Source organism: Hevea brasiliensis, chromosome 9, assembly GCF_030052815.1.
Source record: "Hevea brasiliensis isolate MT/VB/25A 57/8 chromosome 9, ASM3005281v1, whole genome shotgun sequence".
NCBI classification, from domain to species: Eukaryota; Viridiplantae; Streptophyta; class Magnoliopsida; order Malpighiales; family Euphorbiaceae; genus Hevea; species Hevea brasiliensis.
Window position 1 is genome coordinate 7481346 of NC_079501.1, and position 24855 is coordinate 7506200.

The 24855-nt window shown below is 33.2% G+C and overlaps 4 protein-coding genes and 1 long non-coding RNA gene across 6 annotated transcripts; 3 read left to right on the forward strand and 2 right to left on the reverse strand.

The window, feature by feature from the left end:
• The first annotated feature begins 1151 nt into the window (after positions 1-1151).
• Positions 1152-6182, forward strand: LOC110657991 (zinc finger CCCH domain-containing protein 32). Its single transcript, XM_021815425.2, has 7 exons — positions 1152-1566; positions 1723-1865; positions 2836-2898; positions 3022-3141; positions 3251-3538; positions 3619-3933; positions 5146-6182. Exons 1-7 carry the CDS (start codon positions 1473-1475, stop codon positions 5512-5514), a joined length of 1392 nt encoding a protein of 463 aa, XP_021671117.2. The 5' UTR covers positions 1152-1472; the 3' UTR covers positions 5515-6182.
• A 2325-nt stretch (positions 6183-8507) lies between these two features.
• Positions 8508-12626, forward strand: LOC110657992 (BTB/POZ domain-containing protein At1g03010). Of its 2 annotated transcripts, none has more exons than XM_021815426.2 (4): positions 8508-8872; positions 10401-10467; positions 10577-11770; positions 11859-12626. In XM_021815426.2, exons 1-4 carry the CDS (start codon positions 8781-8783, stop codon positions 12396-12398), a joined length of 1893 nt encoding a protein of 630 aa, XP_021671118.2. In that variant the 5' UTR covers positions 8508-8780; the 3' UTR covers positions 12399-12626. The 2 variants fall into 2 exon arrangements, with proteins under 2 accessions (XP_021671118.2, XP_021671120.2); XM_021815428.2 differs by lacking the exon at positions 8508-8872 and adding an exon at positions 10062-10320.
• Positions 12627-13326: 700 nt separating this feature from the next.
• LOC110657993 (uncharacterized) lies at positions 13327-14651 on the forward strand. The gene is made up of 2 exons (XR_002495474.2): positions 13327-13770; positions 14241-14651. It is a non-coding gene; the product is annotated as an uncharacterized LOC110657993 (long non-coding RNA).
• Positions 14652-16804: 2153 nt separating this feature from the next.
• LOC110657967 (monothiol glutaredoxin-S6-like) lies at positions 16805-17286 on the reverse strand. The gene has a single exon (XM_021815406.2). It carries the CDS (start codon positions 17229-17231, stop codon positions 16923-16925), a length of 309 nt encoding a protein of 102 aa, XP_021671098.2. The 5' UTR covers positions 17232-17286; the 3' UTR covers positions 16805-16922.
• A 6045-nt stretch (positions 17287-23331) lies between these two features.
• On the reverse strand, positions 23332-24073 carry LOC110657968 (monothiol glutaredoxin-S6). Its single transcript, XM_021815407.2, has one exon. The coding sequence runs from the start codon at positions 23981-23983 to the stop codon at positions 23669-23671; it is 315 nt and encodes a 104-aa protein (XP_021671099.1). The 5' UTR covers positions 23984-24073; the 3' UTR covers positions 23332-23668.
• Between the last annotated feature and the right edge of the window lie 782 nt (positions 24074-24855).

A 24855-nucleotide genomic window follows, 5' to 3' on the forward strand; every position in this document is an offset into this window, starting at 1 on the left:
AATTAAAATTAAAATAAGTAATAAATTTTAATAATTAATTAAAATATAGCATTAAAAGAAAAATATAAAAAATAAAATTATAAAACATTTTGAGTTTCAGTAGATTATTTATTGATAATTGTTTGAAACATAAAAGATACCATTTTTTTAAAATATAATTTTCTATTTTTTTAGTTAATGTTTTATTAAAAATCATTTTTTTCTATTTCATTTTCAGTCCCTTTAAAAACATGAACATTACAATATTTTTTTAAACAATATGAATTTCTATTTTTATTAATTTCCTGTCATAAAATTTTATTTTGAACTGTAATAAAAAATTAATTAAGTAGAAGTTAAATAAAAATATAATTAAATATTTTAAATTTATATAAATTTTAAATTAATTTAAAGAATAATTATTATATAATTATAAATAATATAAAAAATTAAAAGTACTTTTATCCATTCAAGGTTTGCCTCCTCATACACATATTTATATATATTATAAATTAATTAATAAAAAATATTTTATTTCTCAAATATTTATATAAATATCAAATAAATATATATTATTAATTAAATATTATAATTAAATAACAAAAAATAATTTTTTTATAATATATATAAAAATTATTTTTTCTGAAATAAATAAAACTTAAATTGGTAGTAATGATTTTGTTATCATAATTATGCATGTTTTGGATTTTGGATATGTATTTGATTTAGTGAATTAAATAAAATAGTGTAAGATAATTACGTGTAGTGCGTTGTCTGTTTATGTTTAGTCATTTCAAGGATACATTTCAATGATTATGACATAGATAGAAAAGACTGCAATGTTAATAAAATGGGTCCAATTTGAAAATAAGTTGCACTTTCCACGTCATTAATTTTTTTTAAGAAAAATGAAAAATATTATAAATTATATTAATTAATTAATCATTTGTTTTCAATTAAATTTTATTAAGAAATTGTTCTCAGACTAAATTGACCCTACACATTCAATTGTATCGCCCCATGCTCAAGGGCTAGCTTGGTAATTACAGGAAGAAGCAGTGTCGGCTACCAGTTTGCGCTAAAATTACCATTTCAGGGCGCTGTATTTGGCGGGTATGGAAACAAACCGATACAGTAGCAAAAAGAAAAAAAATACAAATAAATTGTCCGAAAGAGAAAAAAATGAGTACAGAGAGAGAAAGAGTAGAAAAGCAGACTTCGTCTGACCGTCCAGTCTTTAGAGAGAGAGAGAGAGAGAGAGAGAGAAAAAGGGATTGGAGAGAGAAAGCACAAACTCCATTACTCTATCCGGCGTCTCAAATATCAAATCTCGTCTTCCTCGCTTAGATTAGTGTATTGTCTTCACTCGATCGAGCTTTGCCGGTCTTTTTAGAACATTCTGTAACAGTATCTGTAGAACGTTTCCTTATTGGTTTTCTTGTAAAGTGTACAGAATCCTTTTCCCCACCCCCCAAAAAGAAAACCCCGTTTCGATGGAGCTGTACGGTCGGAACCAAGCAATGAATGGGTCACAATCGGGTCAGCAACTCGAATGGAGCCCCGCGGGAGGCGAAACCGGGCTAGAAGGTAAGTTCGTTTTGCACTTTGGTTAAATTTCGTCGGCATTTTATGTTCTTATTGGGCGGAGAGTGTGCCACTCTTTTTTTATGTGTTTCTAGGGTTTTGGAAATGTGAAGTGGCAATTAGGGTTTTGTCTTAATTTTATGGTTGCGCTGAGTGTAGAATCGATGTGGCGATTGGGGCTTGCTAGCAGTGAATCATATCCGGAGCGGCCCGGCGCGCCCGACTGTGTGTACTATATGCGAACAGGGTTTTGTGGATATGGTAGCAGGTGCCGCTATAATCACCCTCGCAGTCGCGCTGGGGTAACCTCACTATCACTTGTATTTTAACTGTATTAGCTTCAACAAAAGGGTTTTCCATGTGGGTATTCGATTTCGCTTATAATTTTCCATTCAATGGGCAATCGCAAGTTTTTGCACAATAGTATAATGTAAAACGTGCGTTTATAAATCATGATTAACGTGTAGTAGAATGTAAATGTGCGTTTGTAAAGCATGATTATTGTATTAATTTGGTATGGTTGGCGTTCATTTAAGTTAGGGGAGTTTTTTATTCATATTTTTAATAAATTAAGTTATTTGTTTGGTTTCTGAAACTCGATTACAAAAAGAGAGGACAATATTTGCAGGTTCATGGTTTAGATTGTGTTGGCTTTCATGAACTACAAACTCACCTGCTTTAGGACAGATAGTTTAATTTGGACACAGTGAAGTGGATTTTTGTTTTATTTAACTACACATACTGCAAAAACTATAGTTCAGATCTTTAGTTATTGTGTTCTCTTTTGCCTTTGAGGGTGTCTGTTTTAGTTTATAAGTTGGTCAAACGAACCTATAAGTTCTAAAAATAAATTTACTTGTTTATTTATAATATTTTTTAGACTTATAAGCTAAAAAAAAAAGGCTGAGAAAGACCCGCTTTTCATTTTGATGCATATAAGCCCCGTGCTTATAAGTTAGTTTGACAGAATATTTTAACATATTATCTTCATTTAATTTTTAAAATTTCATCGTAAATTTTATTTAATATATTTCTTTTCAGTCATTTTAATAATAAATGTACTTATAAGCTATTTTTTATTAAACAAATTAATTGCTTATTAGTCACTTATAAGCACTTTAATAAAGTACATAATTGCTTAAAATTTTAAATGCTTATAAACTGAAATTAGCTTATAAGTTGATTTTATAAGTTAAGCCAAACACTCTATTAGTCAGTAGTTAAAACAAACGGATGTTTTTTCATAACTTATTTTTTTCAAATGCTACTTAGGTTGAGGCAGCTGTAAGAGCTACTGGGGAGTACCCAGAACGTGTGGGAGAACCCCCTTGTCAGGTATATATTAAATTGGTGCATATGCACTTGGAACAAATGTTAAGATGATTAGCATCTTTTATTACTATCATTGCTCTGAAAAGAATTTTTGCAAGTTGTATTAAATCATATTGTTCTGTATAGTTTTATTTGAAGACTGGAACCTGTAAATTTGGAGCATCTTGCAAGTTCCATCATCCGAAGCATGGAGGTGGATCCTTGAGCCATGTTCCTCTAAATACACATGGATACCCATTACGACCGGTCTGCATTATCTTCTTTATTTTTCCCCCTCAACGCACACAAAACATTTATATTTGTATTTCATAAACTTTTAAGGCAATCGTGAGACTTTTTTGGTTTCTCTTTGAAGGGTGAAAAAGAATGCTCCTACTATTTGAAAACGGGGCAGTGCAAATTTGGTTTAACTTGTAAATTCCATCATCCTCAACCAGCTGGCACATCAATGCCAGAATCTGCACCCCAGTTTTATCAGCCGGTGCAGTCACCTTCTATTACTATACCTGACCAATATGGGGGGGCATCCACCAGCTTGAGGGTGAGGCCTCCAATATTACCTGGTTCATATGTGCAAGGGGCTTATGGTCCTGTGCTGTTTCCCCCTGGAGTGGTTCCTTTTCCTGGTTGGAGTCCTTACTCGGTAATTTTACAGCCTTATTTTCTTGAGTTGTTGCAAAGTTGCATGCATTTCTTATACTGCCCTTGGCTTGTGTCGTTCAGGCACCTGTAAGTCCTGTTCCTTCTCCTGGTGCACAGCCAGCAGTTGGGGCAACTTCTCTGTATGGCATAACACAATTATCTTCTTCAGCACCTGCAGCCGGACCTTATCCCTCACCCTCTTCTGCTGCTGGCCTTTCAATTGGTATCCAGAAGGAACAACCTTTTCCAGAGAGACCTGGAGAACCTGAGTGCCAGTACTACCTGAGGACTGGAGACTGTAAATTTGGATCATCTTGTAGATATCATCACCCTAGGGATCGGGTTATGCCAAGAACAAATTGTGTCCTCAGCCCGCTTGGTCTTCCTTTACGTCCAGTACGTGAATTTATGTATTTTCTTCATTCATATAGCAATATAACTCAAACTACCAGCCTTAAGAGGAACCCAATGCAAAAGAAATCAAAATAACATGGCTTAAACCAAAGAAAACCTCAAATTACCATCCCTCTGGGGAAGCAGTGGGACCCTCTTCCTTGGGTAACAAAAGGTGCTCTGCAATATTTACTTTCTCTTCTTACAAGTGGTAGGGGATAATGGTTTTCTAATGATGCTTATGAGTCATGATATGTGAAATAATGCTCAGAGCATTTCCCTTTGCTGCTTTTTATTTCTTTGTTTATTTTTCTTGGATTTTTATATACATACTACGTCCACGCTTCAAATGTTCTAAATTTGTTTGAACTTGGATGCTTGTAATTTATACTGAAATTAATGATTCAACAACATCAAAATAATAATAATAATAATAATAGTAACTTAATTTCAAAGGAATATGCATATGTAGCACTTGTTTTCAAATTTTTGCATTGTGATAAAAGTTTTTGTCATTATAGGTTATTTTATCATGCAATTCAATATTAGGAAAGTAAGATAATGCATGTATGGAACTCTGGAAATTTGATTTTGCTGTGGACATGGAAGCTACTGTGTGTGAGTTGGGGATGGGTGGCTGCAATTGACTGTTGTCATGTTTCCAGGTTTTGGCTATTAGAAATACCAAATTTATTGTGTGGTGACAACTGACATGTTCTGCAATAATCACATGGGTCAAGGGTTTTAAGGTTCTGGAGTACTCTAGAGATGAAAATGGATATGTAGTTAAGAGTTAGGACTTTGGACAAATAGAAAATATATTTTGGTTCTCATCATTGGTTCTATGGTTTTTTTTGCTATATTTTTGTGTGTGTGTGTGTCACCCTCCCTCCCTTATTCGTGATGTATCTAAATGCGTTAAATTGAATAAGGCCTCTTAGTTTCATTCTTGACATTATCCCTGACATTAACTTTAACTGGCTAAGTAGAGACAAAATATTGGGTTGCACAAACCAAGTCTCTTTGTAAGTCTGCTCATGTAACTGTATGCCTCATGTGCATCTGTGCTTTGTCAAACTTTTTTCTGTTCAATTAACTTGTGCATTACCTTTTAAGTTTTCCTAAATGATTTTGTGATTTTGATATGCAGTGTTGATGCATGTTATTATGCTTCCTTTTAAAGTTTCGTTAAATAATGCATATTGTTGTAAATAGGGAGTTCAGCCTTGTACCTTCTACTTGCGAAATGGGAACTGCAAATTTGGAGCCACATGCAAATTTGATCACCCAATGGGATCAATGAGATATAGTCCATCAGCATCATCTCTCATTGATATGCCAGTTGCTCCATATCCAGTTGGGTCTTTGCTTGCTACTTTGGCCCCTTCATCCTCTTCTTCTGAATTGCTACCTGAACTGATTGGAGTGACGAAAAAGGATCCTTATTTGAGCAGAATTCCTTCCTCTGGAAACACATCAAGCAGCTCAGTTGGGTTGATTTTCTCCCAGACTGGGTCTGTTTCACTTTCCGAGTTGCAACATTCAAGTACAAGACAAGTTGGTGAGGTTCGTCGATCAAGTTGATGTAAAACGCTAAAAGTTATCATTCATTAACTAGTGCATGTGATTTCATTGCTCCATGGAAAGTTCTATCATCCAATCTGGTTTAAGCTCATACTAGGACTGATTGTCTTTATGCTCATACCATCCATCTATTATCTCAAATAAGCTTCAGTAGCAATCACCGTATGAACTTCTCTACAAAGCTTCGGAATAATTTCAGTGTATCAGGTCAGCCTACAACCCTCTCTTTATTGGGTCTTCTGTATACTTGATTGATTCAAATCATTTTTTGTGCTGGAAAGAATTAGAAACCCCCACTTACTAGTCAGTGCTCTCTCTCTCTCTCTCTCTCTCTCTCTCTCACCCTCCCTCAAAACTTGGGACAATCTACCAGTTTTGTAATTTTAGAGTTTACTATTTGGTATCAGAGGAGTTGGAAGGTGTTTATTATGCCCCCTTTTTCGAGGGCAATTATGGGGAACGTTTTGAAGACTACAAGTAGGTATGTTATTGAAGCCAAAATTTGACAGCAAGATGCATCAACTGTGAAGCTCTTCATGTTTAGTGGAAGGACGCAGATGTCCTTTGATTGTAAAATATCTTTATTTGTGTGCATTGTTTTAAGTTATATGAAACACTGCTGAAACTTTAGAATTGCCTTTATTGTGAACAAGATTGCCGTTGTAGTTTCAGGTTGTGTATTCTGAATTCGGGTGACTTTGACTAATTGTGCCTGTAGCACAACTACGAAAACATAGTAGTAGTTAGGACAACCATAAGTATTTTTAAATCTGCGTGTAAGCCTGTGAATAGCATTATTATATATAACATGAAGTTGTAATACAATAATAATGATAATGACATTGAAATGTCTTTACAAATGAATAAGCTTTTCATATTCATATGACATAGGAGTATAATCCTCATTGGTATTTGTTGAATGTCTTATTCGATTCCGAGCGATCTTTAATCCATTCAATTAATATTTTTGAAAAACATCTCCTTGTGCTTCCCGCCCGAAGTTTTGAAGGGACGTCATTTGTAAGCGCGGCCCATTAAAAAGAGGCCTATATGTGAATGAAAAGGCCTGAGATTGTCCTATACAGCGACCTAGGTCCACAATCCTCGCGTACCCTTGATTCTCGAAATTCCATTTTCTTTCCAATCGGAGGATCATTAAACATATTGAATAAAGGTGGCACATTGATGGGTCTGCGGTGAAGGAACAAATTCAGCTCATCTCTATCTATGATTATTGATAGGACAATAATTATCCTAATTTAAACTATGCATCCTTACAACTACTGATATTAATCCCCATGGGCTCGAGACAAGAGGGACATGCAATGCCAAGCAGTTGAGAAGCAAATGCTCTCATCTCGTGTGTTTTTGGTGGGACTCAATAAAAATGGTGGGCTCACATGTTCTCTGTATGCCATAATTGCAACCACAACCTTTTCTCACCTGCCCTTATGATTCAAAGGTTCATTTATTTTTCCCTTCATATGTAAATCCCCTTTTGGCTTTTACTGCCCCTTTTGAATTCCATGCTTGACAAAAAAAGAAAAGAAAAGAAAAATCAATGCTTTTAGAATTTGATGGTCCAAGGATTTGGAACCCCTGCAGATGATGAACATAGTCTTTGAATTTAGGGGAAAAAAAAACTGTAAGTTATTAGTGTAATAGGTTCTCACGTACATATGCCCAACTCCCACCACTATGCCAATCTCTCTTCTTGTTCTTGGTCCACAATGCCATGTATTATACTGTATTATTCCACGCCAAAGGCAAAGGGGTGGGGAGGAGATAGCTGCTATATATAGCTACTTAAATATTTTTCCCATATCATGCCACCTTTCTTGAGGCAATACCCATAATTAATTCTTCGAGTGGCCGTCTCATCATTTTTTTTTAATATATGTTCTTAAATTTTATAAAAAATATTATTTTATTTGTTTTTAGATGAATTTATTTATTTTTAATTGATTTAAAAAATATTTTTTAATAAAATATGTGAAAGACTATATATTATTTTCATGGCCTTTTTCCAAACCCAAGTGAAAGCTATTATCATTCATGTCAAATAAAGAAACAGCAACTTTAAGTAATGGCATGGCCAGAAAACATGGGAATTTGTTGTTTGGTGACAAATTTAGTTCCAAATTTTAGGGGATATACTGCTGTTAGGTTCAACAAAAAGTGCAAATTTCAATAAAATCTTGTCATTTGTTTCTAATCTTCATCAAGATTTAATTTCAAATCATAGGATACCAAGCCAAGGTGGAGTAACTTGAAAACTGTTTCAGTTAAGTGATTAAGCAGGCCCAATGAAATTTAATTATAGGAAAGCAAAGGATATAGACCACATGATTAGCAAAGTCATTAGCACGTAGGTTAGGTGTCATACAGCCGCAGTAGAAAAAGCAAGAGTTGATGGGATCATCATTGCCACCTGATCGTGCTATCTTAAGCTATGGTGAAACCAACAGTCATCTTTCCAATAGCAAACGTGGTAATTATATATGACAACTGCATCAGGTATATAATTCATTATAATTTATCTCTACATTTTCTTTAAAATTTCAACTAATTTAATGATTTTATTATTTTTATAATTGAGTGATTTTGATGGGATTAATTGCTTGGACTACAATAAGCTTAAACAAAAGTAGATGAAGCAGAGGTAAAGAACAGAACAGTGGTTCTCATCATAACATGTAATCCAACTCATGTATTTCAACTTTAACGATGCTTTACACATAATACAGAATTAAATTAAGCTAATCTTTATGTGGGTAGCTTTCACTAGCCATGATTACATCCCCCAAAAGCACTGCAACACTTCAGGAATCCTGCAAATTTTCTCAAAACAAAAACCGTGTGAAAAAGGTTCAAACTGCTCATCTCTCACTGGTCTCTACCTTTCACCGAAAAGTGCAAGCACAGCAACATACTCCATTGACTTTAGATTAAGCTACATTATAAACACTCATTAAAGTATATTTGAAAGTCATTACAACTGCTTGATCTTGCACGGGTTCATGTAACTTTCACCTCTCTCTTTCTCCTGCTTTCTCTTTCACTATAGAAAAACAGAGAGGCAGACGTGTACTAAATCAGTAGCTGAATAATATATCTTGTTTTGGTTTGTAGCTGAGATGGTTTGTTAGAAACAGTTTAGATTCTTTGAAAAGGAGACACTTGGTAGTGGAGTTGGTGGTGGTGCAGCATTTTTTCAGAGAGAAAATCATCTGAAGCTGAATCATCAGTTTTTTTTTTTGGAAGAAATGGGCGTTGTCACTGTTGCTGAATTGAAGCCAAGCATATCAGGGAAGAGATCGTTTCGTCCAAGTTCCAGTATAAGGCATGCCACCGAATGGTAATCTCCTCCTTCTTAGCTCTTAGTCTAGCCAAGCATTCATATATATATGTCTGCCTACTTGAAGAACTAACATAACTGAATTAATAAGTGCAGTCTTGAAATTCTGCATTTATTGTATTTCTTTAATGGATTGCATATGCTTTCCTTTTTTTCAAATTTTTTTTTTCCTTCGAGGGTGGAAAATTTTTTATGTTGGATTCTTGGGTACTAATTCCTATAAATTTTTGACTCAATTTTTTTTTTTTGCATTAAAATTGTCAAATTGTGATTATATTTTCCCAAAGCAATGGAATTTTGGCAGCAAATGTCAACCCTAATAGAAAAGATCTTTTCTTTTTTACAATAAATTTCCTTTGACTTTGTGGGCAAGTGTAAAACAGTGGATTTCTTTAGAAACATCGATTCAAATTGAATCTTGTTATTGTTTATTTTGCAAATTTTGGATTTGGTCGCAAAGAAGAAGAATCAGGTGGAACCTATCGGTTACGGAACATTAATTTTGTCTGAAACAAAAAAAAAAAAAGTAACAGAGGTCTTTTAATGAGAGGAATTTATAAGGCATTCCTTAAAATCTCCAAGCAAAATTTATGGGTTTCAGTATCTGATAATCCTCAGTCACAGCCTGCTGCTACTTAATAGAAGAAAACTACACTTCAATATTCCCATCCAAAAGAGCAAGCACAGAGTATGACAGATCAATCCTGTGACCTTGACCTTGCTAATTTTCCACTTGAAGGACAATGCCATGAGCCTTATCAGATGCATTCTTATCTTGAATTATCAATCAACATTGTGAACTGCTATAAATGTTCTGCCGCTCAATAATTGTAGTGTTTTACTATTTATAGGCCCTCAAATTCGTACAGGAAAGTTTGTAGTACAGTTCGTTTGATCATGGCAAACAGTCACACCTAACAAATTCAACGCCCCGCTGTGTATATCAAACACTTTTTCATTTGATCAAAAAGTTGATATTTGAGGTCGTGTGCAGATAATCATTTCTTATCTAAAGGATCTGCAATTCTCCGAATTATAATATCAGCATAGCTCAGCAAAATTTCCAAATTCTGTAAATTGCAAAATCAGAACCTGGTCTGTTGTATGCATTGCTGTTTTTTCACAGTTAGGATTTATAACCTTATTGTCTATTGTACTAATAGGCCACTCATTGTATAATAATTGAGTCTGTCATTTTTCCCACCTGGGCCATCTGTGTCTCATTCAAAAAATCAAGAAGGATCACATTGTACATAAATTTGAGGTGGTCTATTTATGATTTATGGTAGAAGGCACCTACAGAGTCTCTTTTAAAGATATTGTGTGGTCTATAGAGAGATAGAGAGTACTCTTGAGCGTGTTTGCAAATCAGTGGTTTCAAAAATGGGAGTTCAGGTCTACAGTAGAACCTCCTATATGGTCTCTAAATTATTGGCACTAACAAACGTGTACGCATCATTTATTTCCTTCTTTATTTTGGAATTCTCATCTCTTTGAGTTCCACTTAAATCATTCTACCATTTTGCAGGCCGATTTCTGATGTTTCTAGTGATCTCACAGTTGAAATTGGAGCATCAAGCTTTGCACTTCACAAGGTAAGAAAGTCTAGTTCATGTATGTACGTGTACTAGATTAGGATTTGAAACAAACAGCTCCTTCACCTTGTCTTGAGAGACTGTGTAAATGTTTCAAATTATTTTGCAGTTCCCTCTTGTTTCTCGGAGTGGAAGAATTCGGAAACTATTATTGGAAGCAAAAGATTCAAAAGTTACACACATCAATATACCTGCAGTTCCAGGTGGAGCAGAAGCCTTTGAGCTTGCTGCAAAGTTCTGCTATGGTGTAAATGCTGAGATTACACTATCAAATGTTGCTATGCTATTGTGTACAGCCCATTTCCTTGAAATGACAGAAGATTTTGCAGAGAAAAACCTGGAAGCTCGGGGTGAAGCTTACCTAAAGGAGATCGTGCTCCCCAACATATCGAGTTCAATATCTGTTCTTCATCGTTGTGAAGCACTCTTGCCTATATCAGAAGAGATCAACATAGTTAGCAGGCTTATCAATGCAATTGCAAGCAATGCTTGCAAAGAGCAGCTCACCTCTGGCTTGCTAAAACTTGACCATAACTTCCCAGCAAAACAAGCAAACATGGAGCCAGAAACACCATCAGACTGGTGGGGCAAATCACTCACAGTGCTCAATCTTGATTTCTTCCAACGAGTTTTGTCTGCAGTAAAATCAAAGGGTCTGAAACAGGATATGATCAGTAAGATTTTGATAAATTATGCCTATAATTCTCTTCAAGGCCTCGCTGTAAAAGACCCTCATTTGGTTAAAGGAAGTCTCCTTGATGTGGAGTTGCAGAAGAAACAAAGGGTCATTGTTGAAGCAATAGTTAGCTTACTACCAACCCAATCAAGGAAGAGTCCAGTCCCAATGGCCTTTCTTTCAAGTTTGCTGAAAACTGCAATAGCGGCATCAGCAACTACTGCTTGCAGATCCGACTTGGAGAGGAGGATTGGTCTTCAACTAGATCAGGCAATTCTTGAAGACATCCTAATTCCAGCAAATTCACATGGAAACAGCCACAGCACCATGTATGACGCAGATTCAATCTTGAGGATCTTTTCCATGTTTCTCAACTTGGATGAGGATGATGACGAGGACAATCACTTGCGGGATGAAAGTGAGATGGTTTATGATTTTGACAGTCCTGGATCTCCTAAACAGAGCTCAATTCTTAAGGTATCAAAGTTACTGGATAACTATCTTGCAGAAGTTGCACTGGATACAAACTTGATGTCATCAAAGTTCATAGCACTAGCAGAACTACTTCCAGACCATGCTCGTATAGTCAGTGATGGGTTGTACAGAGCTGTGGATATCTTCCTCAAAGTTAGCAACTTTACCTCTTATAGTCTCTTCCTTATTGAGTTAGTCCACTTATGGGATTAATCAATTGATTTGTGTATCTACTTTACAGGTTCATCCAAACATTAAAGATTCTGAAAGGTACAGACTCTGCAAGACAATAGACTGTCAGAAATTATCCCAGGAAGCCTGTAGCCACGCAGCACAAAACGAAAGGTTACCGGTACAGATGGCAGTCCAGGTGCTATATTTCGAGCAGATAAGGCTGAGGAATGCAATGAATGGAGGGCACAATCAGTTTTTCTTCGGAGCAATAAACGGTCAATTCCCTCAACGGTCGAGCAGCGGTGCAGGAAGTGGGGCTATCTCTCCAAGAGACAATTACGCATCGGTAAGAAGAGAGAACCGAGAGTTGAAACTTGAAGTTGCAAGAATGAGGATGAGACTTACAGATCTTGAAAAGGACCACGTGTCAATGAAACAAGAGCTTGTAAAGACTCATCCTGCGAATAAGCTGTTCAAATCATTCACCAAAAAATTAAGCAAGCTGAATTCTTTATTCAGAACAAACGGTCTTAAGCCAATTGGGGGCAAGTCTAATTCTGAAACAAGATTCTTGTTTCAGAAAAGAAGGCGTCATTCTGTTTCCTGACTGCAAATAAATGCGTGTACTATAATAAAGTAACTTAAAAAAGAGTGTACAGTAACAAGTGTAGTGTGGTTTTGTCTGATGTCTAGTAGTTCAGCTTGGTGGGTTTTGGAGTGTTGATTCTGAGTTTCCATGTTTGATTACTGGGATTTCTCCCATCACTTCATTTTTTTTTCTCCCATGACTTCATTTTTTTTTTTAAATGGACTTTTGAAGGCATGGACTCAATCAGACTTTTCTGTTCCGAAATACTATAGGTAAAGAACTTTTTTTTTTTTTTTACCAAACTTCTCATAGAATAAGGCATAAGTGAAGCTATATTTTTTTAAGTAATTTTTATTTGTCGGTGAGAAAATGCTAGGGACCTGACTGTAAGATATGTGGGTAATAAATACTAGACTCATGTCAATCAATAATTTATATCATATAACGAAGTTGCTCTAACTGAATGATATTAGAATTTACCTAAAGTTAATTATAATCATACCTACATTAGAATGAATACATCTAATTAACTTATATATATATGTATACTTAAATGCATACAAAAATTTTTTGTAATGAGAGGTGATGGTTCACTAGGAAAATTTCTATAATCTCAACACAAACCTTTTTTTCCAGAAAAATTATATTCTATGACGGTGATTTCATATAGACAAATCCGCATAAAATGCTAAATAAGTAAATAAATTATAAGAAAACAAAAATAGTTACTAAATTTTAAAAATAAAAAAACTGCTGAATAGTTATTTGACGATTATAATTTTTAAGGGTCCATCTATATATATATATATATATATATGTTTAATGCTCATTGAATTGTCATTCCATACATGATATTTCACATGAAATCATTGTTGTAGAATATAATTACTCTTTTGTCCATGACCTACCTTCCAAATCCAATGGCATTTGTACCCCACTTTCCAGTTAATATTGCAGATAAGATATGATGATTAATGTAACATATTTGGTAATTCTCTAGATCTAATGCCAAGGGTATGCCATTTCTTTGGCACCGAGAAATTCATGGAATAATTTAGTCATATCATATTGGCACCAAATAGCTTTGTTTATATTAGATGAACGTAACAGAAAACACAACAAAGACTCCATGGCCCAATGGCCCCAATGGATAAGGCGCTGGTCTACGGAACCAGAGATTCTGGGTTCTTCGATACCAAAAAACGATGTCGTATAAGGGACACAACACACCAGAGACTCGTACCGATTCAATTCCTTAAGCAAAAGCCATCTCGCCCGAGTTACGTGAGGGCCTTTCTTTGTCATCTTGAGTAGACGGCGTATGAGACAGAGGATAAAGAGATAGAGATGCGCGTATGGGAAATGCGTTGCCGTTTTCAAGAATCTTTAGGTAAAGGAAATTACATTTGTGTTCTTTTTGTGACATCTCCTGTCCTTCTTTAGTTTATTCCAATTAGGGTTTTTTGTTTTTTCGGATGACAAGAAAAAAATTCGTCAAATAATCAATCATTCTTTATTTGCGTGTATGGATTTCTTTGAGAACTTTGTAATGTTAGAATTAGAAGTCGGAGGATCAGCTTCAGTTGGTTTCAGGGCTCAGTTTTGGAAAGAATTCTTTTATAAACGGATTTATTGGTTGTATTACTTTTCCTTCAATTTTGGTAAAAATTATTGGAGAGAATTCTTGTTACCTTGTGATTAATCAGGCAGCTCCAACGGATATGCAATTGAACACTTTTGGCAGTTTCATTTCAATGGGTTGTTGAGTTATGCATTTGGGTTTTTATTACTTCTACAAGGTCCTTTTCTCTCTTTTTTTTTTTTCCAATCTTTAATTAGTTTCTTTTTACTAATGCATAGGCAGCTTGAGCAAGAGATGGAAACTGTGATTAAGGTACTACAGCCTGGACCATTGGTAATAGTGGAACACAAGTTCTCTGCTGAGGAGATACACGAGGCAAATGCTACAGTTCGTAGGGCAGTTGAGAATTGGCGAAGAAATGCAAATCTAGAGCACAGGAGTGACATCCTAAAATATTTTATTCATGTGAAGAAGTAATTGCTTCATTGTCTTCATGGATGGTAGAATGATTAACATTTTTATGTATTTTGAAGCTCTTCTTAGTCTGCCGTCCAAACAGTTTCCCCCTCAATTTCCTAAGAATAGCACTAAACAATTTTTACATTCTAGTTTGGACATGAATTTTCCAATATGACCATTAATTATTCTTTTCTTATAATTTTAATGAAGTAAAGAATGCATTTTTTTTTTCATTTAATTTTGTCAGACAAGCCACCCACTTTTTCTGTGCCCATGAAAAAGTGATACAGTCTAGACTGAGGCCTTGTTGTTAGTGGGAATGTTTTAAAAGAGTTCTATTGGTGTTTCTGACTGACCCGTGCAACAGAACCACCTAAGATGGACAAAACCGCTCAGTGGTGCGATGCCGGAGATGGAGAGGATTCCCAGGACTTATGCTAGCGAAGGCTGTGGGAGGTCTATTTTGTTTGACGTTTGGTTAGTTTTGAGCAATTGCTTCAGATAGAACACAAGAAAAAAAATTCCGGTGAGGCTGAGTGGGCTGCCTATTGCCAAACAGCCTCACAATCAGTCCCAGCCCCAGTGCATATATAGTTAATAGGGTCTTAGGGTAGCCCTGGACAGGACCATCACGTAATTGCATTGCTGCCAATTTTGTCAGTTTGTTCCTGTGATTCCATGGCAGTTTCAAATAATTCTTGCTAGGTGCCTTATCTTCTGTACACGATCTTCCTAAATATGCAAGCCTCTTGATTAATATACTATGACCACGGACTGTCACTAATTCCAATGGAGTTCATACGATCACTTTTCTACATATTTATTTATTTTTTTAATTCTTCAATCGTCCATGGGTTCATAACCTAAATTTGTCTAGTTTAGTTGATAACTGATGCTCAGGTCTGAACAGGGACGATTTCCAGCTCCAAACAAGTCTTAGTTTGTTCAGTAAGGTTCATCAACAACAAGCATAAAACACGTTTTGTTGAGCTGAACTATTATTAAATTTGCAATTGCTGCTTGCTTTATGTTTGCATGATTGATTGATTAATTGATTGATGAAGGAGACTGAGTTGATTGATGTCTCATTTCTAAATTCTTATGATTTTCCGGATACAATGACAGTGGACATGGAACTTGCATTGAAGATTGTTAATCATTCTCTTGGTGCAGAACCTGGAAAATTCTCCAAATATTGTCATTTCAAGAATAAGATAAGAAATGCAAATCAGAATCCAAGAGAATGCGACTCTTCTGGCCTAAAAAAGACAATCTGACTCCTCTTTGCTTAGAACTCTTAACTCTCCTTTGCTTTTCCCGCCACTTATAATTTATTCTCCACATCTGCAATTAACATTGACAATGAACACAGAATTCCATGGATTAATTCAGCTACGTTGGTTATATGTTGTTTTCTATTACTTCTTCTCGGGGTCACTGTCTTGATGTAAGCATTCAAGGGAATTTGAGAGCAACACATGTTTCACAGTTTCTGTCACTTAATGTGGTTACTATGCACCACTTATCCAGGCTTTTCTTTTTTCCTCGATGAATGAGAATCTGGATTGTGAATTTTGCTTTAGCTCAGTTGATGAATTTCTCCTTCAGTTTTTCCTTAATTCCTTATCATTAACTTAAAATTTTGAATTCCATTTTTTAAAAGTGCATGAGACTTCCATAGTTTGTACATGATTATTCTGAAGACTGAAAAATTTTTCCAGAAACACCTTTCTGATAGTTTCCCATGTAATTACCTCCTCTAAGCTGTTAAGCACTTTCTTTGGAGGCCTTCTACCATGATTTTGGATATAAAGATACGCATAGTTTTGACCTAGATATGGCAAGTATTCCTGGCTAATGATAAACATAGGTAATACAGAGGTTGGACATTAAGGTTAGAAAATATAGACTAGATGGGAAGACAAGACAGAGTGATCTGAGAAGGGTAGTCGATCAGGAAGGAAATTAGCAGTTTCAGGTTTCATGCCAAGGAGCTAAAGAATTCAAAGTACCTAAGGTTTTTTAGATCCAGTGGAGTAGGTATATATAAATGATTGGGCAGTGGTGATTGCAAGAAATATTCAATTTGTTTGCCTGTTCTGAAATAGAAAATCCTCCCTTTCTTGTAGCACTTTGATTTGATTTGGCAGAACCCTCTCTACAATGGTTGATCATATCCTTTCATCAGGGCCAAATGCACAATATGCTCTCTCTCTCTCTCTAACACACACACACACACACACACACAAATGTCTGTCTTAACAATTTTAGGGCTACAAGTAGTGTATCTTTACTAGAGACATCGCAACTGGAAGTTTAAGTACAGGCTCTTCAACTTAGTTTAACAGAAAAGAGTGATCATTCAAACAACACCCCCCCAACCCCTCACTTAAAAAAAAAAAAAAAAAAACAACAACAACAAAAACACAAGTGAATAGATTTTGAGCTGGGTCAAGTATCAAAAGCCACACCTATTATGATTTTATGCTACTAACAGGGCACTAAATCCATAGAGCTCCAGCGTCAATAAGCAAGGGGATGAGCTGGTTCTGTACGTGGAGGCTCATCACCTGCCTTTCACCACCAATCAATTTTTGCCCTATGAACACAGCTGGTACACTTGGTTGACACCCCTGCTGCACCAGTGCCCTTTCAATTTGCTGCCCATTTGGGATTCTGTCAAGCTCGTAAACTGTTGGATTGGCTCCAAATCCACATATGAGTGACTTGATGGAGTGGCTCATGCAACAAGAACTCTTGCTGAAAATCACTACTGGCTTTTCCTTAACCAACCTATTCACAGTATCCATTGCTACAAATTAAGTGTAGGAATTGGCAGTGTTAGTATGCTATATTGATAGGGGCTTTGCTACGAGGAACTTCAACAGCTATGGAGGTCTATTTATACAGGCCATTTAGAGAAGTGGATTGCGCAGGTCCACCAATAGAATATGGAGGACCAAAGAATAAACTGTTCGAGAGACGTGTCATGATTCCCTCATTGCATTACATGATTACTTGATGAAGACTTGTCCATCTGCATTTTTTGAATATCAAGTAGCATTTTAGGAGAATAAACATGCAAGAATGTGTCAATCATCAGAAACTAACATGTAAATTACATGATTTTCAGCTTCTTTTCATGTTAGTATTTGTTGTTTTTTTAAGAAATTTCTCCAGAAATCAGCAAAATTTTTATTAATATTAATTAAAATCGAGCAAAAACTTAAGCATAGACATGCCCAAAATAAATACTATCCATAAACCTCTCGAAAACACTCAAACCTATATCATAGAATGCTAAGTGAAAAAAACTCGGAGAAATACAAAACCAGAACCAGTACAGTGACAAAACTTAAGACAAAGTACAACCAACCCAAGGGCAAACCCATTGTGCGAACGTTAATGGATACAAACTGCTGATACTAATTTGGTAATTGGAATTTCCTTTTTTTTCCTTTTGGAGTTATGTTCTGCTTGTGTTTCAATATCAGAGAACCACCTTTTTTAGCCATTTTGAGCATCTGCTGAGGTGGAGAAACAATAGGGTTTATCCAATTGGGTAGCACTTAATTGTTTCTTTTCTTCCCCATGGCAATAAGATTCGCTTAAGCTCATTTCAAGAAAACCGAATGCTCTTAGAAATGAAAGAAAATGATGCCTTTTAAAAGGCAATCTAGCCTTAATAGCTGGCAAAGGTGAACAAAATCTACTCATCAAGGACCGGACAAGAGGGAGAAGCAGATAAGAGATACCCTTGAACCCCACCGCATGCATTATCTATTTCTAGACATTGCTTAAGCTGCGAAAAGACATGCTCATCGTAAAACACAGGGATTAGTGCTTTTCATTAATAAATTATTATATAACCATTATCATCATCTTAATTATTCTTGATGGAAAAGAATACCCTTTTTTTTTGTATGCATTTGAGGCAGGCATCCAAATCCAATGGTGGGTTAATTAGCGAGTGGCTAATGAGATTGCCAAAAGGGCAAGGGCATGACTAGATCCTTAAATCCATTTTAGGAGGCTTTTTTTTTTCAATTTTTTTACCTAAATCTCAGTGTATACATTTATCTAATTAATAATTAATATTTAATTAATTTTACTATGAAGTAGAATAGATTCTATTATAAAATATATATATTTTAAAAATTTTGGTAATAATTTTGTGTGATTTAAGTTGATAAAAATAGTTCGAGATCGTTTTTAGTCAATGCTAGGTAATTATAATATTTACTTTCAAAATTAAAGTTAGTGGCGGTGATTTTAACAATTATTTTTCTAGAAGAATGAAATTGCAGCCGTAGTTCTCTTTCAAACCCCTAAAGAAGTTTCATCCATCAACAACAAGCACTGTCTTCAACCATCCTTTGGCCTTCGATCGCTTTGGCTGCAATGAACTAAACCTACAAAGGCAGACTAAGGAGATTTAATAGAGTATGTTTGAAGCAATGTTATTCAACCCTTAGCCTAGGATCAATTTAGCAAACAAGAAAAATAGGTAGTCACATGCACCTCTATGACTTTTCCTCTTTGTTTCACCAAAGATTCACAATTCGGAAACAAAAGGTAGACCACTACTTAATAATTCAATATTGATAATTAAGATTGATTAAAAACAATTATATATATATATATATATATATATATATATATATATATATATATATATTGTACAAGTATTCTCAATCCAATGAATCAAAACTAATTCTGTTCGTATTGAATCAGCCCAGCAAGATGTGAAGCGTTCCCAATAAATATCGTCTCCATTCACGATGATCAAACACTCGATCTCGCTTAAACTATAAGAGTACAGAATTATTCATATCAAATACCTATTGATACAATTTTATATTTTTAAAATACTATAAAAATTAACTGACATTGAAAAATAAGAAATACAAGTATTCAAAAATTTACCTTAAATATTAATAGGATAAGTAATTTTCATTTTTTTTTCCTATTTGCAACCTCCTTTCGGTCTACAAATGTATACTATTACAATTACGTATTTTGTGTTTATATTTTAATAGGTAATCTATTAATTTTTGTTTTTAATATATTAAAAAAACACTTAAAATCCTTTCAAGAAAGAAGGAGAAGAAAAAGAATCAAATCCAACAGGAAATGAAAATCTTTATGGGGATGGAGATCCTACGAGAAAAAAGATGGATAGAATTTTCTCAAGAAGCTAGGGATGAGAGCAGGGAAATGGATTCTGTGTACAGATATCACCAATACCAGATATATGATCTTCTATGTAGGTATATACATATAAAAACTGGCTTGAGTTAAAGCGAAGGGCCAGTTGTGGTGGGTAATATCTCCCCAGTACAGTAGACCCGATTCACTGTGGTTAAATATCTCTCGTGTATTCGCAGACAGCGACAATTTATCCACTGAACCTTTTTCCTTTATTTTGTCGAATTTTACATATCAATGATAACGATGTTTAATCTTATCCTTCTTTCTTCTCTTCTTGTACGTATATATTCTAATAACATTCATGATTTACATTATCAGAACGCTAAATCTAACTATGATTCATTTGCGAAAATATAAATCACAACAGCATGCTTCCTATACACATAATATGAAGATATATTCCGTATGCGTAAGGACGATATGGAGAATGTCAACTTTGGTGGATATCACATTAGATAAAACTAGAACTAGGAATATTTATGAATTGCAGAATGCGAGGTCGCATCCTGGCATCACACATATGGATTAGATTAAGGTTCTTGAGTTGAGTATATCAATTCTTGAGTATAATCCTCACCTGCATACAAATAAGTAAAATCTTTGGTTCTTGGTAGAAATTAATTATGGAAATTAAAGCATTGACGAGTTTAATTATTTGTGTACGTCAGGCCCGCAGGAACAGAGAATTCTTCAATTGGAATGTCATTTCATGGGATATTACGAGTAACTCAATACTCATTAACACTCGACAGGTCGCTCATCTTTTCTTGCAAATATTCTTATCAACGATAAATATTTATTCTCTAAATCTTCTGCTGAGATTGCTCTCCCAGTATCGTTATCAATCATGCAGGCATCTTTTTCTTTTTTTCCTCCATCACGTGGCTTGCTACTCATTTGTTTCAGGATAATTTTGTTAAATATATATATGTTTCAGTATAATTTTTTAGGTTTTAACTCAAAAAACAGGCTTTTATTAACTTATATTACTAAATTTTAAAATAATTATTAAATTTTTTTATTAATAATTTCATTATTAAAAAAAAACACATTTATTTATATTTTAAATATTTTTAATGCATATATTTATATAGTTGAATTCATTCTAACTCATTAAAAGAGAAATTTATTTATATATAATAAATAAAATTTTCTTAATAATTATAATTTGTATTTTTAATAAATAATCTCCAACTAATAGGATGGAGAATGTTTGGATAGTCACTTTTTCAAGTGACTGTTGCTAACGTTACTCCTCAAATTGAGATTTACTCATTTTATTCTATTTCAAGTGATATTTGCAAAAAAAAATTATTCTATATATTTTATTTTCCTTTTTAGAAAATTAAGAAAATACTAATTTTTTTTCAACTTTTACCCTTATCTATTGTTATTCCCAATGCATTTATTTATTTCTTATTACATTTATCTATCTTAATTAAATATAAGAGTATTTTAGTCAATTATCAATAATAAAAATAAGATTATTCAATTATTTTTTTAATCTTAGTAATTAATGCGTGGTTAAAAAATGAAATAATGTCTAATTTTTTCCCTATACTTTCTAAGAAAGTTCAATTTAGCCCACTTTTTTATTTTTGAGCCAAATTAGCCCTCAAGTTTTCATTAAAGCTCAAATTGCCTCAAAATTATTATGCATGAAATCCACAACCTTTTCAAGGCGCGTGAGAAGCTGTTTTTTTTTTCTTTTATTTTAATTTATATTTTTAATTTATAATGAATTTAAATTTAAATAATTATATAAAATATAAAATAGAGTTTTTTATATTTATAATTTTAATTAATTATAATTACATTTATTTTATTTTTCTATTTTTAGTTAATTATATGAAAATATAAAAATTATATTTTTATATTTTATTTTAGTTAATTATAATTAATTATAATTTTTTTAATTTTAATTTTTATTTTGAATTAATTATATGAAAGTATGAAACTATTATTTATTTTTAAGTAATTATATGAAAATAATATTTTTTATATCTTTAATTTTAGTTAGTTAACACTTATTATAATTTTTTGAATTTTAATTAGTTATATTAAAATATAAATATAATATTTTTTTATACTTTTTAATTTAATTATTTGTAAATATAACAAATTTGGTTTTCAATTTCAATTTTAATTTTATAAATTTACTTAATTATATGAGAGTATAAGAATAGCAGTTTTTATTTTTAATTTCAATTAATTATTTTTAAAATAATATTTTATTATTAAAAATAAAAATTTAATAAATATCTGTTTAATTGGTGGGTGTATCTCACTTTTTAATGGTTGGACTATTTTGAGTTTTAATGAAAACTTGAAGGCTAATTTGGCTCAAAAGTAAAAAATGGGCTAAATTGAACTTTCTTGAAAAGTATAAGGAGAAAATTGGACATTATTCCGTTAAAAAATTGTAGAAACATTAACTTATTTCATCCATTTTTTTAAAATTAGTCAAAATATGGAGAGAAATATATATATATATATATATATATATATATATATATATATATATATATATATATATACACACACAATGAAATGAGAATAAAATATCTATTATATGTTGAATAATCATTCCTAACTTTGTTTCACATAAATTTCAATGTCGACTAATAATTGTTATTTTATAATTTTAATCTGTTATTAAAATTTAAAATATGTAATAACTATTTCACCAAATAATTATTTTTTAAGTTAGTTGGTCATAAATTCAACATATATATATAATTAGTTATTAAAAAATATGTAATAAAAATAAAAATTTCATTATTTATATAAATAAATATTCCACTTTTAATTTACCTATTCCATTTCATAAATGAAATAAATTCTAAATATTTCTTTTATAATTCCCAATTATAATATAATTATTTATTAAAAACATAATGCCTCACTGAAATTCTCGCATTCTATCGGGCAAATGAAAGAGTTAGAATTAATTATATTCTCATTATAATACGTATTTGATTAAATTAGTCTTATTTTAGCCTTATTTTTAGTATTTAACAATGGAAGCAAAGATTATACTGAAGTCACTTTTGACTATCAGCTTTCATATTCCGAAAGTATTATTTTCAGTTAAGGTAGATACGTAAGTTTAGCACACACTTTTTGACTTGATATGATCATTTTCATTGAATTGAGAGGTTTATTTCTGGATTAATTCAATAGAAAGAAAATGAACGCAACTCACTTTTTTTTAAAAAAAACTTTGAGGTACTGCTTTATGTATAATCCGATTTAAGAATAGGTAGGTGTAGCTACTAAATTCTCCATTATTGCATTCATAAAAATAAAGAGATATTAATGCAAAGATAAAAACCAATGAAGTGATATTGGATTGGAAAGCAAACAGTAGAGAGAAAGAAAGGAATGGTTTTCCTCTCGAATTTGCATATATAATAAACTTTAAGGTCGGTCCAACTTTAGAGAAGGGTAAACTTGTTAATTTCCTGCATTTCCTAGTCTCCAACCACGTACCTCTGGTTGGCATTCATCTCCATTCATGGCCATGCATGCATTTCTGCTTAATCTTTGACATATTCAAGAAAAATGTGCAGATCAAATAGATTTTTTTCTTTTGCATAAAAAAATTATTAAAAAAGAAAGAAAGTTCAAGTTTAAACCCTAATTAACCGATTTATTTGCAGTATGTAGACAAAGGTAGAGAAGTAGAGGAAAAGAAGGTTGATGGGTGCCTGGTAATGTAGTATATATAATATAGGCAACTCTACTTTTATTTATAATAGAAAACAGGCATTACACATATAATTAAAGTTAAAAAGCCAAGAACCTTGCTAACATAAAAAGAGTTAACCCTACATGTGCCTTGGCCCAGCTAGCTAGCTAAAATAAGTTCACAAATCCCAAGTTAAAGAACCTAGACTCTATAGAAGCCTGCCTTCCACACTTTATGCTACTCAAAACAGGGAGTTGGGAAGAAGAAGAAGGGGGACACCCTTATTATATTATTAGACCTTAACATCAGCAACATTGCGGTAGAGTTCCTGCAGGTAAGAAATGATTAGTCGTTCCAGACCCATATGGCACCAGCCCTCTTTAGCAATGGGCCCAACTGGTTCTTCAGCAGTAAGCTCATGACTTGCCTGTCACCTCCCACGCACTCGCCCCCTATGAACACAGCTGGTAAGTTCTGACACCCTAGCTGCTGCAATTCTCTTTCAATTTGCTGGCCATTTGGAATTTGATCAAGCTCGTAAATTGTAGGATTTGCCCCAAATCCACGTACCAGTGTCTTAATGGAGTGGCACATGTCACAGGTGCTCTTGCTGAAGATCACCAGTGGCCTTTCAGCAACCAGTCTTGTCACTGCACCCATGGCTAGATAGGTATGCAATTAAACAGTCGAAGTTGGCAATCAGTGAAGAGAACTAGAAGGCTTGAATTTGCTGGTGAGGGACTTGAAACCCTCGGAGTCCTATTTATACAGACCACAAGGTGGCGGTGGCTGTGTGGCTGTGAGTGTGTTTTTAGACAATTTTATTATTATTATTATTATTATTATTATTATTATTATTATTATTATTAGCCGAAAAAGAATATATAAAATACTAAACATATGTCACTAATATGATTATCAAAGAAAAATTATATAATAAAATTGATATATATACAATGATTTTATTATAATAATTGATTATAGTGAATTTTTAAGTGAGTTTTATTATAATCATCAATTATAATGAGATCTTTTGTATATATATATTTTCGTAGAGAAAAATTCAATTACCAATATACCCTTGATACATGATTACTTCATATAGACATTTGTATCTGAGTAAGAAAAATTTGAGATTTAAGTGAGTTTTATTATAATCATCAATTATAATGAGATCTTTTATATATATATATATTTTCGTAGAAAAAAATTCAATTACCAATATACGCCGTGATTACTTCATATAGACACTTGTATCTGAGTAAGAAAAATTTGAGATTCGTGGGGACACTTTTATCCTTATAATGAGCTATATATCCCATTTGTCCTATTTTTTAACACTAATGAATTATTCTGGATTAAAGCATTTTTCATATTATCTTTCAATAAAATCAGAATTTTCACTAGACGTATACGATTCTGTCATTAATGACATTAATTTTATATATAAAATACAAATAAAGAAAATTTGTCAACTGGATCACTTTGTCTGGACATATTCATATCATTGGAGAATATTAATTATTCTAATA